Source organism: Macrosteles quadrilineatus, unplaced genomic scaffold (assembly GCF_028750875.1).
Source record: "Macrosteles quadrilineatus isolate MER2022 unplaced genomic scaffold, UCM_ALF_1.0 Scaffold_9__3_contigs__length_116548681, whole genome shotgun sequence".
NCBI classification, from domain to species: Eukaryota; Metazoa; Arthropoda; class Insecta; order Hemiptera; family Cicadellidae; genus Macrosteles; species Macrosteles quadrilineatus.
The window spans coordinates 13,178,885-13,196,358 of NW_026542602.1; the positions used below are offsets into that span (position 1 = coordinate 13,178,885).

General features: G+C 35.5%; 1 protein-coding gene across 8 annotated transcripts in view; it reads left to right on the forward strand.

Annotated features, from left to right (window-relative positions):
* LOC129002312 (tyrosine-protein phosphatase Lar-like) overlaps positions 1 to 17,474 on the forward strand; it is a 679,394-nt gene that overhangs the window by 633,598 nt on the left and 28,322 nt on the right. For 6 of the 8 annotated variants that reach the window (XM_054430012.1, XM_054430010.1, XM_054430017.1 and 3 more), the window contains 5 exons: positions 1,341 to 1,616; positions 2,028 to 2,309; positions 6,144 to 6,161; positions 15,112 to 15,212; positions 15,932 to 16,127. In XM_054430012.1, the coding sequence (XP_054285987.1) occupies positions 1,341 to 1,616; positions 2,028 to 2,309; positions 6,144 to 6,161; positions 15,112 to 15,212; positions 15,932 to 16,127 (873 nt within the window). The remainder of the gene's footprint in view (positions 1 to 1,340; positions 1,617 to 2,027; positions 2,310 to 6,143; positions 6,162 to 15,111; positions 15,213 to 15,931; positions 16,128 to 17,474) is intronic. The other 2 variants (XM_054430015.1, XM_054430018.1) reach the window with 1 other exon arrangement.

Here is a 17,474-nt window from a genome sequence, read left to right on the forward strand (position 1 = left end):
CCTTTACAAACGGACAAATGTTGATACTTTTTACCATTTTGGTTTCTCAATCAAAACCACAATCAACACATATCTACCACTAATGTATGTTTCTCCGTAAATACTATATATGCCCTGATTGCATGTTTGGCTTTTAAATTTACAAAATAAAATCCCCTGACCTTTTGGTTTGTCATTTAATAATATTATCTATGTCTAAGCCAAAATTATTATAAATTTTTTACCATTTCATATTCAATACTTTTCACACATCAACTTCTAACTTAGTAATGTCACTAAGTAATATGACATACTTGTATTATTACTTTTTTGACATTAAAATTTCTGAAATGATCCAGTAAACCTACATACCATTTTGTTGTGATTTTAACAATATTTTCTACACCTACCTCTGTTCTCTGGCACAACGTCCTCACTACGGCACAACCTACAAATGTTTTTAATTTACAAAATCGGAACCGGACTTTCAGTTTATAAGAGATGTAAATACTAAAGACCTATGGAGTTTGGATAGTCTATGGATTTGTTATTGCCTTCATTAAAATTATGATGATATAGCTTTGGGTCAGTTCAATGAAACAATTAAGCTTGAAAATGTAAGGTATTCGGTTGGTTGGCCTTGGAAGGAGACCAAAGGAGACCCTGACCTACCAAAGAACTACAATTTGTCACTGGCAAGACTTAACTCACTTGTACCATTTTAAGAGCAATTCTAGTGTGCTTGAGAAGTACGATAAAATAATTAAGGATCAATTTAAGGATTAACTTAATTATTTAAAAGGCTCCTCCTAACGATGTTTTAACAGTTTTTCACTATATCCCACACCACTTAGTTATCAATAAGTGTTAAATCACAACTAAGCTAAGAATTGTGTATTATGCATCACCAAAGACAAATCACAGTTTTAACGATTGCTTGTACCTTCTCTTCTAACACGACCAAAATCTTTAGGATTATTACGGACTTTTCAGGGCCTGAAATGTGATTTAGATTTTTGGTGAAAGTACTTAAACGTAACAAGATAAGTAAACGAACCTAGGAAAGCTTTGTTGTTGATCTTGTTGGTGTGTGTGTTATGTTTTCAGTCTATGTTTTTGTCTACTTACGATTCACTTTCTCACCTACGATGGCATCCAAGGTGTTTATGGCCGTTTTTACAATTTCATCCCGGCAACTTAACTTTACTAGTCATGAAATGTCTGCAACGATTCCTTAATCAACATCTACTCATCATTACCAAAAATGATCTTTAAAAATTCAACCAAATGAAACTGTTTACCATTTCAATTTCACAATTAACAGTTCACTAAATAGTTTTCACTCTTACTTTATGTTACAGTGCGGCGAGTGCCTCCGTCTTTCTCCATCCCTCCACCTCCGCAGCACGAGGTGATGCTAGGTCAGGACCTGAACCTCACCTGTGTGGCTGTCGGGTCACCCATGCCGTACGTCAAGTGGAGGCGAGGCCCTGCGACTGACCTGACGCCCGAAGACAAGCTGCCCATCGGTCGTAACGTCCTCGAGCTCACCGGGATTCAGGAGTCTGCCAACTACACGTGTGTGGCAGCCAGTGCTCTTGGAGTCATAGAGGCTACTACCCAGGTCAAAGTGCAGTGTAAGTATGGAAATCATCAGCAATTGCGAAGGATTTTGGCTTATTCGTGATTTAGATTCTTAATGTATTAATTTCAATGGACCTGTAGACTTGACATTTGTAGTAGGTACCTATTGAGAACGTGATTGGGTGCATCCCCAGCTATTAGATTTGAAGGGTGCGTAATGCTGAGCCCATTTGTAACTAAGACAATCTTTAAATGCCTCGTGACATGGCCTCCTCCAATACAATGTTGCGGCGAGACAATAGTGGCAAAGCTGAACTTTCCTCAATACGGCCTTGTATTAGAGGAGGCTATAAGCTAGTGGCCAAGCACTACTGCACGAGTTTTAAACCTTGAAAGCCTCTATTGCATGGTCCATAAGCTATTGCAATAACAGCTAAACATTTTAACAAACTATATCTCCCCAGCACTCCCCGGACCGCCGACCAACATCCAAGTCTCAGACATTACTGCAACTTCCGTCAGGCTGACCTGGACATATCCCTCCGATGACTTGCAGTATTACGTGATCACCTACAAGCCCAAGTACGCCAACCAAGCCTTCAGTGAGATCTCGGGGATCATCACAATGCATTACACCGTCCGCTCGCTCAGTCCGTACACGGAGTACGAAATGTACGTCATCGCCGTCAACAACATCGGACGAGGTCCTCCCAGCGCTCCCGTCATCGTTACCACCGGGGAGACAGGTGACGTACTTTTTCCTGTTTTTGTTTAGTATTTTTTACCTATCAGTATCAATTAATATTCTATCTAGTATCAAACTTGGTATATTAGTAGATCTTTAGTACATTATTTTGCATACTAATCAGTATTATCATCTACTATAAATTTAAGCGACTACCGGTATATACCTTTAAATTTAATGTATTATATATTACATTACAAGTATTTTATCATTCAAAAATTTTTGTACAGTAGTTAAGCAGTGTTTTTGTTTTCTTACCTAATTTGAATAATTTGATCACGTTCGTGCGCAGAATGGCCATGACCATTCAAGCCAGCTATGAAGTACCTTTCATAGTAGTAGTTTGTAGTTTCTCTACGTTAAGCTGTAAATTTTACTTTTCTGCTTTAGTATGGGCTTCATAAGGTAATCTAATGCCATTGACTTTTGTATGATCAAAGCTAATATGCACATGGAAAAGGGTTCTAAATTAGTTTTACACCATGAAGACCAATATTAGATTCACAGTCTATACTATCCAATCTTTAGATCCTAGATATTGATTTGTAAGTTGCCTACGGCGCCAAAACACCAGATGTGTACTTGGTAAAGACAAGTTTATAGATAAAATGGGATACCCAATGTTAATTTTTAGAGTTTTTTAGTTATTGATTGAGATAATGATAAAATTGCTTATATTATATTTTCATCTTTTTTTATTTCAGAGAATTGCCAATATACAACTTAGTCTAGGAAGGCTTTTTTTAGTACACTTATGCAAAAATTATGTTTCCATTTAATGCAATTATACAAAAGAGATTTTCAGATGATATCTTAACGAATGATACATGGAGAAGTTTTTAGTATCATACGAGATAAAAATGTTCTGTGGTTTTTTGGTGACTTTTTTGATTTTTGTGTTTTGATGGATTTCTCCGATTTTTTTCTAAAAACAAAACCTTTTGCTGTTTTCATGCCGTTTTGCCACTGGATTTTACATATGGATGTAAGTTTTATAGTTGTTTCGACGGATGTAGATGGACACTTGCACAGTAACTAGTTTTATCGGCACTCTGCACCTTAGGACAGTAAAGCAAGCCCTTCTGTGTGGTCCAAAACACTTCTTTTATCTTAGGGCAACAGTATGCACTACTGCATTCTTTCTAAAAACTATCTCTTGAGTGTATCTTCATATAAAATGTGTTTTTAGTGTTAAACTACTTATTCGTAGTAATCTTTCTAAACAGTCCATTTTCATTAAACATTGCCTCTATAAATCCATTAAAATTGTGATTCAAGACACTTTTGTTACAACTTGAATGGAGTGAATAATACCATTATATCGAATAGGATAATCCAAAATGTCTAATTGTTTGCTGTATTATTCAACAAAAGGTATCATCTTTCAACAATGGGCGCTGTTGATGTTAATTAATTGATCAATGCCTTAAACAAGGAGCATATTTTGTTACAGATTATTATGCACACTTATTTCACGATAGAAAATATTTGATTCATATAAAAATATACTCTTGATGAATAAAAAGGTGAGTTTTGAAGTTTGACTTGGTAGTTCATTTGCAAACTAGTTGAAAATATGAATTCAATATGCTTTCATTAAATTTGTATGGTTTATAGATTTATCTCTCTTCTTGCATTCATTGTCTATCTTTTTTTCAATTTTAGGTGAAATTATAAGAGTTAACAATAAAAATCTTGAAGATTTTAGTAAGTATCTCATTTTAAAAGAGTGGTTTCAGTTTTCAATAATATTTCAATTTTTTTATTGGGACGAATTTTAAATGCTGTATCTTGGCTTTGTTATGCATTTTGTGTCTATATACCAACAGAAATTTTACCAAATAGTGAATATATTGATAGATTTATTGGTAATAAAGTTTTGTGATAACTTCTGCTATTCAAGATTGTGACCTGTATGCATTCTTCCCCACAACCATTAAAAGTAAAAGTAAAATTTCAAACTACTACAGTTATGTTTTCCTTTAAAACAAGTCAATTCTATTGGCATCTCGTGTATCCCCGTATATTCAAGAAATGTCTCTCAAAAACACTTTTGTATTTCCTTACTGAACTTGCGTTGAAAATTAGCTAACTTATACACATTTATTTATTTAATATAACAAGGTTGTAAAAGATTCAATTTACTAATTTTAAAATTATTCTAAAACCTAACAATTGTCTCAGATTTGTCAACTTTTCGATATTTACAAGTCAGTACGTCTCTATTTAATCAGTATTGTACTGTTTGGATGTGTTAAACAACTTAAAGATATAAAAGAAAATATAGAAGACTATACAGGGTGTCCCGGAACTCTCTACCAATATTTTAGGGCATTGCTCCTGGGTAAGAAACATACCTAAATATCATATTTAAATTGTCCGGAAGTCCTTAGTTACACACACAGCCTCCATTTTGTTTTTTTCAGTTATTAATTTTTTTCTAAAAAGTAGTTAAACATACGAAATGGAAACTTTGCACAAACATTTATGACAACTAGACAAAGCTACAAAAAAAATTACGGCGATTTTTCAAATTCATAAAACAAGATGGCGGACTTTAAAATTTTGTTTCTTAAATAACTCAAAAACCGTTGATTTTACAAAATTTTTTTATGGCTGCCATTTTGTTTTATGAATTTGAAAAAACGTCATAATTTTTTTGTAGCTTTGTCTAGTTGTCATAAATGTTTGTGCAAAGTTTCCATTTCGTATGTTTAACCATTCTTTAGAAAAAAAAATAATAACTAAAAAAAACAAAATGGCGGCTGTATGAGTAACTAAGGACTTCCGGACAATTTAAATATGATATTTAGGTATGTTTCTTACCCAGGAGCAATGCCCTAAAATATTGGTAGAGAGTTCCGGGACACCCTGTATAAAATAACACAGACCATTCCCCACTTGTACCTTTAACTTTGTATGCATGTTGTACATAACACCCCTATCTCTACCATTCTCTTATCTCTATTTCTCTTATCAATGTGCCCAATGGTTTGTCTCATGCACAGTTTCTTGCATTCTCTACATTTTCTCATTGCATACTGTTGACCCCTCAATCTCTTAGGGGCTTGCTTTTTCAGTTTTTGTAAAAAATCTGTATTTTATAATTAAGATCTTACATATTTACAGTTTGTTAATTTTTTGAAGAGGTGTTGACGGTGTTGTAAAGTTTTACCATAAAACATAGGCTATACTTAAATAGTTAGAAAATATTTCTGGTCTGCATTATTATTATCAAGAGATTTTCATGTTTTAAGTTACATAGGCTATTTTATTATCGGTAAATGTAAAAAAAATATTGATTGTGACGTTCTGCAAAATTGTAAATAATACATGTGAGGTGATTCTTAAATTGTTCTTTGTAAAGGTACTCTGTCTAAAAAGTAACAGATTTTTCCAAGCAAGAGTGCCTATCTTAAATAAAATATGTTTGATGTTAGAATCAATATTTCAAAACTTTCCTTCTAGTATCTTAAATATATCTCTAATACTTGGAACAAACCTCACATTGCTTTCAAACAACAGACACATTTGTAAAATAAATTAAAACAATGTTTAAAGACAAAAGATATTGCACTTTAAGAAATTATAGTGAACGATAAACTATACCTTGTGTCTTTCTTAAAAACTATCTCTTGAAAACAACATATTTTAAACATGGGATGATCTGATTAACTGATAATGTGGATTGTTTAATCTGGATTATTCAGTTTCAAAAAGTAAATAAATATATCATTTAAATTTTATCAATCAATATGTTAACAAAATTATTATTAATGATAAGTTTATAGAAAATACTATAACAGTTACTAACAATCTTTGTTTCAATTTTTAGTGGAAACCACAGGAACAAGTAAGTACAAGAATTACTTGCAAATTTGCAACAGTAATTTATTGGTTTTTTCATGCACAACTTTTTGGGTTTGTTTTACTTTTAAAATATGTGTATCCTTAAATATATTTTCACGGCTCGTAAAACAATATTATGTCGTAGGTAAGTGGAGTTGGTTGTCGTAATAGTGTTTGATGGGCAATCTGATTGTTTAAAAAATCTATAAGCTATCAAAACAAGGATTTTATTAACCTCTCTTCTTTGACTGTAGTAGTTTAATTTTTCACATTTTCAAATGTTAAAAATATCTCCTGCCAACATCATTTACAGTATAAACGATTCAAATCAATTATAGTCGTAGGAAAATATATGTATTGGCGAAACAAAATAAAAATTATTGAAAAAAAAAACAGGTTTCCCAAACATAGTTTAAAAACCCCACGCCAATCTCAATTCTCAAAATAAATACAAATAACACTTTCAACCCATGACGGAGATAAAAAAATATCTTCCAACATTGGAAACTTGCGACAGAAGAGAGGGCGACATGAAAACAAATGGCCTCTGATTGAGCGAGGCCCGTAAATTTATTTGTCGCAGGAACAGTGTCGGTGGAACACTGTACAGATGGTGGACATTGTTTATATCTTGACACTTTGCGGTCATTAGTTTTGGCTCGTGTACTCAGGAAAAATACTCGGACAGATGAACAAACTGCCTTCTATTTGCCTCTGAATTTACGTTGGATGATAAGACAAGAGTTTTATTACTCCTGGTTTCAGTTTTGCTTACTTTTTGTATTTACACTACAGACTCTTGTATGTAGTTTTAATGTTATATTTTTACTTTGTGTGGTCAAAGTTTTCCTATTTTGTTGTTGTTTGTTAGATTATGTTACAGACGTTTCGTTCTTTTAATTTCTGATTGTTTAAAAAACTGAGTGTATGTTCAGTTTAAGCTAAAACTATTTTTTTTCTTTACTTTTAGTTGAATAAATATTGTTAAATAAATTTTTCAGTTAAGAAATTATTTTTTCTGTTCAGTTTCGCTCACAGTGCAGTTATTGCTACTAATATTTTTCTTCAATTATAGATTGGCATATTTAATTTAGTATAACTAAGCTTGTTCTAATCATAATAATTCATAGACCCCTCTAATATATAGTTGAAATTATTTATGTATAAACTCCTATAGAGGTAGGTGATCTCCAAATCGTACAATTTTTTTTCTTATTCCTCCTTTATTCTCTTTATTACGAAAAATAACTATACAAATTTTAAGCCATCAAATAATTAATCTGCTTGGTTAAAAAATCAAAACTGTTACAGAATTAATCAAATTCAAAATATGTTATTTTACCTTTATATTTAAGGTAAGATTTGACACACAGTTTATGCATTTCTGACACATGGAATTAAGTGACATTTGTAAGTTTAATTTCATTTTCATCATGACAATATAGTGACCAAACTGGACATACTGTTAGATATTAAAACCACACAGAAATCCACCAGAATATGAATATTTGTGGTGTCACCGACATTTAATATTGGTTTTATTGTGCTGTGGTTTCTCCTTGATTAAATTTAGAAACCACATTAAATCAGTTGTGGGCTCTCAATGAAAGTATTTGGAGCATTGTGTTTCAAATAAATAAACAAATAATGCTATTCCCTGTTCTAAATAAACCAGATATTTTTCAACTGTTAGGTTAAAAAATAATTAAGTTTTGCCTATGGAATTATGTAGAAATGTTATGTAATATGATTCCTTTTGTACTGTCAAATATTTATTCAGCTGTTTTATTTAAGACTGTTTTGTTTATGTATGTAATGTTTACAGTTTTGTGCAATTCTCTCATGTAAAATGTAGCTGACTATTAAGTTGAATAAAACCATATAAATTTGGTTTCTAAACATTTCTTTTCATAACAATTTATTCAACTTAATCTTTTAACTATATTATTACAAGTTCTTCTATACAAGTTGTATTCTATCTTTTCTATTCAAGTTTATTCCAAGAAATCTAAATGGATAAATTCTTCAAGCCGGAGCGCCTATCTTTAGACCCTAATGATCCCCATTCTGATCGTCAGTGGAAACATTGGAAAACCACTTTCAAGAATTTCGTGGAAGAAATATGTGCTGCAGAAGATGATCTACTAAAACTTCTAACTAATTTTGTGGACTACAACATACATGAAATAATCTCAGAGGCTGATTCTTATACCGAAGCTATATCTATTCTTGACAAACTCTTTATAAAGCCTACTAATGAGGTATATTCACGTCATCAACTGGCCACTAAAAGACAGGAACCTGGAGAAAATATTGATCAGTATCTTCGAAAACTAAAAGAACTTAGTAAAGCATGCAACTTTAAATCTGTCACTGCTAATGAAAATCGCAACGAGTACATAAGAGACGCTTTCATTCGAGGACTAATATCACAGTCCATTCGACAAAGACTTCTTGAAAATCTAACTTTGACTCTTGAAGAAGCTTATAATCAAGCCATTACCTTGGAATCAGCTGAAAATCAGGCGGTTTCATATATTTCAAGCCCTTGTAACTCTATATCTCAGTCAACTCCTAAAGATGTTGATGTTACTGATACAAATGTTTCTCAGGCAGCTTCTGATTCGTCTTCACACCAATTATCCTCGATAAGAAGAGAAAAATGTTTCTTTTGTGGACGGTCACGACACTCTCGAGCCAACTGTCCTGCCAAAGACTCAGTTTGTAATATTTGTGACAAGAAAGGCCATTGGGCAACAGTTTGCAATTCTCGCAACCAAAGTAGGACATTTAAGGGTAAAACAACTCAAAGTGATAAGACAGAAATAAACTCAATGTCTTCTTCTCTTGTTGCTGCCTCACAAAAATGTCTTTCAAAAGCTACAGTGTCACTGATGTTAAACGGCAAACCAGTAGATGCACTCATTGATACTGGGAGTTCCGACAGTTTTATATCTGAAGCTACTGTGAAAAGATTCAATATTTCTAAATACCCAACAAAGCATGAAATATCGATGGCATCAACAAGTCATGTTTCATCAACTCTTGGCCACTGTATTGTTGACATGGTGTGCGATGGCCACGAATACCCACTGACAAAGCTGCTCATCTTAACTGATTTATGTGCCGATGTTGTAATTGGACATGACATCCTTCGGCAACATTCTGCTGTGGAGCTGAATTTCGGTGGTAAACGCCCACCCTTCAATGTTTGCAATCTACTTAGGGCTAAAGTATCACCACCACCACTGTTTGATAATCTAACTAATGACGTCAAGCCTGTAGCCATCAAGTCCCGCCGCTACTCTGAAGATGATAGTAAGTTCATAAAAAGTGAAGTAAGTAGGCTTATATCAGAAGGAATAATTGAACCGAGTAAATCACCTTGGAGAGCACAAGTGATTGTGGTCAACAATGGGCACAAGAGACGTCTCTGTATTGACTACTCTCAAACCATCAATAAATTCACACAGCTTGATGCCTACCCTCTACCTCACATTGAATCATTTGTCTCTAAGCTTGCTCAATACAAAGTGTTCAGTACAATCGATCTGAAGGAGGCATATCACCAAATACCTATTCGGAATGAAGATAAACCATTCACTGCATTTGAAGCTAATGGGAGACTTTACCAATACACTCGAATTCCTTTCGGCGTAACTAATGGTGTGGCGTGTTTTCAAAGAACTATTGATCAGATTATAGAAAATGAAAATCTACTAGACACGTTTGCTTATCTGGACGATGTAACTATTTGTGGTCGTAGCCAAGCAGAACACGATCAAAACCTACAGAGATTCATGGAAGCAACTAAAAAGTATAATCTTACCCTGAACAAAGAAAAATCTAAGTTTTCGTTGACCAGCATTCCAGTTCTGGGGTACATTGTAGAAAACATGTCCATGCGTCCTGATCCTGACCGCCTGCAATCACTCTTGAATTTCCCCGTTCCAACTGATAATGCAAGCCTTAAAAGAGCTCTTGGCATGTTGTCCTATTACGCAAAGTGGATTCCTAAATTCTCTGAAAAGGTTCATTGCCTTACTACAGTCAAATCATTCCCAGTAGGCAATAAAGAAATATTGGCCTTTAAGACATTAAAAGAAGAAATAGCGAACTCCAGTATGTCTGCAGTTGAAGAGAATATTCCATTTACTGTAGAAACAGATGCATCTGAATCAGCTATAGCGGCTACCCTTTCACAAGCTGGAAGGCCAATATGTTTCTTTTCAAGAACCCTAACTAAGAGTGAACAACATCTACCTGCTGTGGAAAAAGAGGCCCTCGCAATATTCGATTCAATACAGAAATGGAGGCATTTCCTGATTGGAAGACGGTTTAAATTAATTACAGACCAGAAATCTGTGTCATATATGTTCAATCAGAAACACGCGGGAAAGGTTAAGAACAACAAGATTTTAAAGTGGCGATTGGAACTAGCACCTTTCTCTTATGACATAGTGTACCGTTCTGGCAAGGAAAACGTAGTAGCAGATGCATTTTCACGAGTTTCATCTTCCATCTCTTGTAGAGATTTCGAAAAACTCCGTAGAATTCATTGTGACATTGGGCATCCTGGAATAGTACGGATGGTTCATTTCTTAAAAAGTAAAAATCTCCCTTACTCTATCGAAGATGTCAGGCGAATGACCGCTTCATGCTCTGTTTGTGCGGAAGTGAAACCTCGGTTCTACCAAAAAACCCCATCAACACTCATCCATGCAATGGCTCCTTTCGAGAGACTTAACATTGATTTTAAGGGGCCAATACCATCTGTGACAAGGAATAAATACATACTCACGGTTGTTGATGAGTTTTCAAGATATCCGTTTGCTATTCCTTGCTCGGACACATCAGCATCTTCTGTCATCAAAGCACTTACATCAATCTTCACCATCTTTGGTATGCCTGCTTTTGTCCACTCCGACCAAGGTTCTGCTTTCATGTCAAAAGAACTGAGTGATTTCTTACACTCTAAAGGAATCGCCACTAGCCGATCTTCACCTTATAACCCTCGAGGTAATTCTCAAGCTGAGCGATATAATGGAACGATTTGGAAGACTGTATCTCTTGTTCTGAGAAACAAGGGACTGAAGACAGAACAGTGGGAGTATGTTTTGCCAGAAGCTTTGCATTGTATACGCTCGTTACTATGTACAGCTACGAATGAGACCCCACATGAACGACTTTTCAAACACCAGAGACGATCATTTTATGGCACCTCTCAACCTCAATGGCTCATGAATCCAGGACCAGTATTAGTGAGAAGGCATGTAAGAAATAACAAATATGAACCTTTAGTGGAACAAGCTCAGCTGATAGAGGCTAATCCAGACTATGCTCGCATCAAGTATAGAGATGGTAGAGAGGCTCTGGTATCGGTGCGACATCTCGCTGTTCCTCCTGAAGCTATCCAACAAGAGGATGAGCCAGTGACTTCGGAAAATCCCAGTCAAGAACTAGATCCTGCTCTTCAAGACCTGAGACGTGAATCAAATCTGCTTCAACCTGAAATTGGGAACTCTATTCAATCTGAAATCGAAACATCCCCTCTGCATGAGACCGTGACCCCTACTTCTGTGAGGGATAACGAAGAATTAAACCTGCGTCGTTCCACTAGAGTCCGAAGACCTCCCACCTATCTAAGGGATTACATTTAAAAAAAAGATGGGGTGAATGTTATGTAATATGATTCCTTTTGTACTGTCAAATATTTATTCAGCTATTTTATTTAAGACTGTTTTGTTTATGTATGTAATGTTTACAGTTTTGTGCAATTCTCTCATGTAAAATGTAGCTGACTATTAAGTTGAATAAAACCATATAAATTTGGTTTCTAAACATTTCTTTTCATAACAAGAACGTAAATGTGTTTTGATTTAATTTCTTTTTACAGTTAAACTCTACATTTTAGGCTGATGAAAACTATTTTAAAATACATATCTTAGTTTTTGTAATCAATGAAAGGGCCGGGAGACCCGAGCAGAGGTTGTGCTTGATTAATAGTAAAAACCATACCTTAAACATACACATGTTAAAGAGTGCAGTACACATTTTTAATCCACTCTCACCCACCACAACTACTGGCATTTTTACCAAATGAGTAAACCCAGAACAGTTCTCAAATGTAGATTGTAAACATCTTTCTCAGTTTTTGGCACCCATGGTAGCCCTTTAAACACTATGAATCAGACAATACAATTTGCAATGAATACCATGTTTTACACATTTGGAACTCCTTTTGGTCAACAAATTGAAGAAATTGAACACATAATGGTTCTACCACATACTCTATTCCCAAGTAAAAAATATAAAAATTATATGCGGTTAACTCCATGTATCCAGTTGACTGAAGCCCAGAGGCATAATAACATTCAACAGTAGAAGGTGACTGGTCTTTGGGGTGGAAAGTTAAGTCTTATCTGGTGGTTGTCTGTTAGGACTGACACCCATTATGATACAATTTGCAACCTAAAGACACCCCCCCCCACAACCCACTCTTACCCCTCCCTATAAGTCTATCTGACAGAGTATATCTTGGTTCATTTCAAAGATGAGTTTATTTTTAACCAAATTTGGATAAAATATTTTTTATATGTATTGATTATTTTAGTTTTTTGTCGGACACTAGGCTGTGATTGTTTTTCACATTACTTCAGGCTAGACCTAGGGGTTGCGGAAATATCACTTAAATAAAATCCATCGGTGATCGGGCATGATTTGAACCTCAGAGAACGAGGTCCTGCGCTCTACCACCATACCAGTTATAGTTACCAGTAGATGTTAAATAAAGTTTTATGTGATCTAACTGATGTCAAAAGGCTAATGAATAATCCAAACATTTAACAATGCCAGTGAAATAAAATCAAAAACTAACTTAAACTCATTTAATCACAGAACAAAACATAACATGTTTATTGTGGTTTGAATTGAATATGTAAATCAAATTTAGTGAAGCAGATTGTTTTGACATAAACTAGGGAACCTATTTTTATTAGTTGATTCAGACGATCCAGAAGAGGCTACACCATCATGGTATTAATTTTTAATATTTTCAATAAAACAAGGGCAGACAACATTCAGGAAATTAAACTATTTTTCATTAAGTTTCGTATAGAATCAATTGAATGGTTTTAGACATTTTTATTTAAGTACAATTTATCATACTGGTATTAATTTGTTTATAGCAAAATATTTTAAAAAATACTGTAGTTAATATAACAATGCTATATATTTTTCTGTATTCCAAAACCAAATTTTGCATCCATAAATCCATAATGCTGTAGTCATATAGTTATCAATTACATTTTATTAATCTCAATTAAATCCAACACATTAAAATACTAACCATTATATCAAAACCCTATCATTGAAAAAAGTTTTATAAATATTTATATGTGTTTAAATACATGTTCTTCACCACTACAACTAGAAATTTATCTAAATATTTATGTTCTAAAAGACTTTTTAATGAATTATTTTAAAGAGTACAGTAATTTGACAAATTGTGCAGTAATTGGGTTATCACAACATAGTTTCTTGCAGGGAATTCCAAAATGTGCAATTAACACACAAGTAAATTACACATGGTATTAATATTTCCCATTGCCTATAAGCTAAATATAGTAAACACAGAATAACTAGACTAAAATAGTATTGATATTTTGTGTGCGGGCTGAATATAACAATTTTTAAGTCCCAAAAAAAGTCGTCCATAGGTATTTAATAATCCACCCTCATAAAAAGATTAAAATGAGAGATTTTAATCTCTTACCAATCACTTTATAGGTTTGTTCATGACAGTCTTTTCAATTTGTTAAGTTGCCCCATTGCTGTGTACTTTTCTTATCACTGGATGTAAATTGAAAAGCTGTTAATGTTATTAAGTCAGGCCTGAGACAAGAAGAAACTCCCATTTTAAAGTTTTAATGTGACAACAATAAATTAACAGAGTTTTCAATTCCCTGTCATTTTAACATAATGGCTTTAATGACTTTCAAGTAGGGCATCTTTTAATTACCATATTTTCTTCTTTTATTAACATTTAAATTGTCTGTGTTTATTTGATAAAATATAATTTTTATTTTTATTTTTAAGTCCCTTACAGAATCTGCTCATTTTATATTACTTTATAAAATTATTAATGTGTGTATGATTATGTCCTAAAATTATTTTACAATTACAAAGTTTTTATTTCGTACAACACTTAGTTTGTACCAATATTTCTGTCTCAATGTCTTTGCTGGCCATATGACTATAAAGTATTTGTCTTTTAATTCCAATGGAGTTTTTTATTTGCATACCAGCCCTCTATTGGCATTTTGGGATGCATTCTTACCAGTAATAACTCTTTTGCATGCTAGGAAATGTTTGGATTTCGCTAATTTACTGATTAAGTTCTACCTGATTCTAGGTTGAAATTGTATAAAACTTTTTTTAGCTGTGATAATTCTACAGGTCTCGTAATTAATGTCATTAATGTGTGTAATTAATGTAATGAATGCAGGTGTGATAATTCTTTATAGGTGAGTCGGTGGCTCAGTCGGTAGCGTCACAGACTTTGGGCCAAAGGCAGCGATATCGTGGGTTCGGATCCTGGTCACTGCCAAAAACATTTTATCAGTACAGTTCACCTTTGTACTGTACCGGCTCACTCCTTGCTTTGCTGGAAACGTTCCACGCACGGGCATTTAGTCTATGTGGACGGGCAAATGCAAGGTTAAAAGAGGCCGCCAACCTCTTAAAAAAAAAAAAACCATTTGATGATTTAAATCTAAACCTAAGCAAAGCTACTCCAAAATCTATAAAGCAAAAATTAGATTTCAAAATCAAAGAGAATTCCCTCCACTAAGCCTTACAAAATTTTATATTCCCCAGTAGAATTTGTCAGTCCAGTCTTTCTATTTAAGACGTTACGGTTTTTTCTTTGCTGAATGTGTAATTTTGTGTTCCAGAACCTGGGTCTGTTCCTCGGAACGTCCAAGTCAGGCCTCTCAGCTCCAGCACCATGGTGATACAGTGGGACGAACCTGAGACTCCCAACGGTCAAGTCACGGTAAGTGATGAATTTTATGATAAGATTAAGTTTTGTTTAAATAATATCAGTAATATATTTGTTCTTTTGAAAAAACAAAGACTGTGCTTGCAGCCAAGTATTTTAATCATGTGTTGCATTGTACATTTCTATGAGGTATTTATAGTTTTTTTTTTTTTTTGTTTTTTTCAGGCTTTGACTACTATAGCATGATATTACATTTAGTTTGTTTACAGTTAGTTTCTCATTTTTCTTTCATTCAAAAAATGTCTTTAATAAATTTTGTTTGTTGTATTTTTTACTTGATGGACAAAGTCCTTTTATGCCACTTCCATGCTATTGCATATTTTATCCTTGCGAGAAATCTGAACAATTCTAGCAAGCGTGTCAGACAATGGGTTGTTTAAAAACGCTAATAGGATAAAATAGGATAATAATAAGGATAATTAAAATTTTGTTTTACCTTAAATGAAATTTTGTTAATACAATAATATAATTTAAAAGAATTAAAAAATTAAATTAAAAATTTATTTTTAGTTAGTTTGTGTATAGAACTTGTACATACCAGTACACGGTATTGGTTAACCAAACAGAATTTGGACCAAGTCCTGTATTCCATTTTGTCTGGCAGGGTTGGGCCCTTGAGGTAGGTAACCATTCTGGTATTCACCTAAGTTAGGAAAGAAACATTTTAAGTTTTAGAATCTATTTAATTTAACATATGTATGTCTGGTCCACAGGGCTACAAAGTGTACTACACAGAGAACCCTCAGCAACCGATGGCATCGTGGGAGTCTCAGATGGTAGACAACAATCAGCTGACCACCATCAGTGACCTAACACCTCACACCATCTACACTATCAGGGTGCAAGCCTTCACCAGTGTGGGGCCGGGCCCGCTGTCTGCCCCCGTACTGGTCAAGACACAGCAAGGAGGTGAGTCCAAACCATCTACACTATCAGGGTACAAGTCTTCACCAGTGTGGGGCCGGGCCCACTGTCTGCCCCCGTACTGGTCAAGACACAGCAAGGAGGTGAGTCCAAACCATCTACACTATCAGGGTAAAATTCTTCACCAGTGTGGGGCCGGGCCCGCTGTCTGCCCCCGTACTGGTCAAGACACAGCAAGGAGGTGAGTCCAAACCATCTACACTATCAGGGTACAAGTCTTCACCAGTGTGGGGCCGGGCCCGCTGTCAGCCCCCGTACTGGGCAAGACACAGCAAGGAGGTGAGTCCAAACCATCTACACTATCAGGGTACAAGTCTTCACCAGTGTGGGGCCGGGCCCACTCTCTGCCCCCGTACTGGCCAAGACACAGCAAGGAGGTGAGTCCAAACTATCTACACTATCAGGGTACAAGTCTTCACCAGTGTGGGGCCGGGCCCACTGTCTGCCCCCGTACTGGTCAAGACACAGCAAGGAGGTGAGTCCAAACCATCTACACTATCAGGGTACAAGTCTTCACCAGTGTGGGGCCGGGCCCACTGTCTGCCCCCGTACTGGTCAAGACACAGCAAGGAGGTGAGTCCAAACCATCTACACTATCAGGGTGCAAGCCTTCACCAGTGTGGGGCCGGGCCCGCTGTCTGCCCCCGTACTGGTCAAGACACAGCAAGAAGGTGAGTCCAAACCATGTACACTATTAGGGTACAAGCCTTCACCACTGTGGGGCCGGGCCCGCTGTCTGCCCCCGTACTGGTCAAGACACAGCAACGAGGTGAGTCCAAACCATCTACACTATTAGGCTACAAGCCTTCACCACTGTGGGGCCGGGCCCGCTGTTTGCCCCCGTACTGGTCAAGACACAGCAACGAGGTGAGTCCAAACCATCTACACTATTAGGCTACAAGCCTTCACTAGTGTGGGGCCGGGCCTGCTGTCTGCCCCCGTACTGGTTAAGACACAGCAAGGAGGTGAGTCCACATCCTCCTTCCTCTAGGCTCTCAGGACTGTTTTACAAATTACTTTTGGATAGTTCTAGAAGGTCGCGTAATTTCGTAATTATCACTGAACTGAAGTTATTGGGGATTTATTTTCTATAACTAGATTACCTTTGTAACCACGTTCACACTCTGTGTGCAGTATAAATGTGTCTGTACCATCATATTTACTGAGTCAGAATCCATCTATTCATTCAGCACCAACTGTGGTTTCAGATGGAGTTTCACTGCTAGACGTTTGGCTTTGCTATGAAGTAGCATCCCTATTGTCGGGACCACGTAAGTTTGCAGTTGGTGGCAGCCAATCACAAGACAAGGCTAGTGCGACGTTGCCACATCG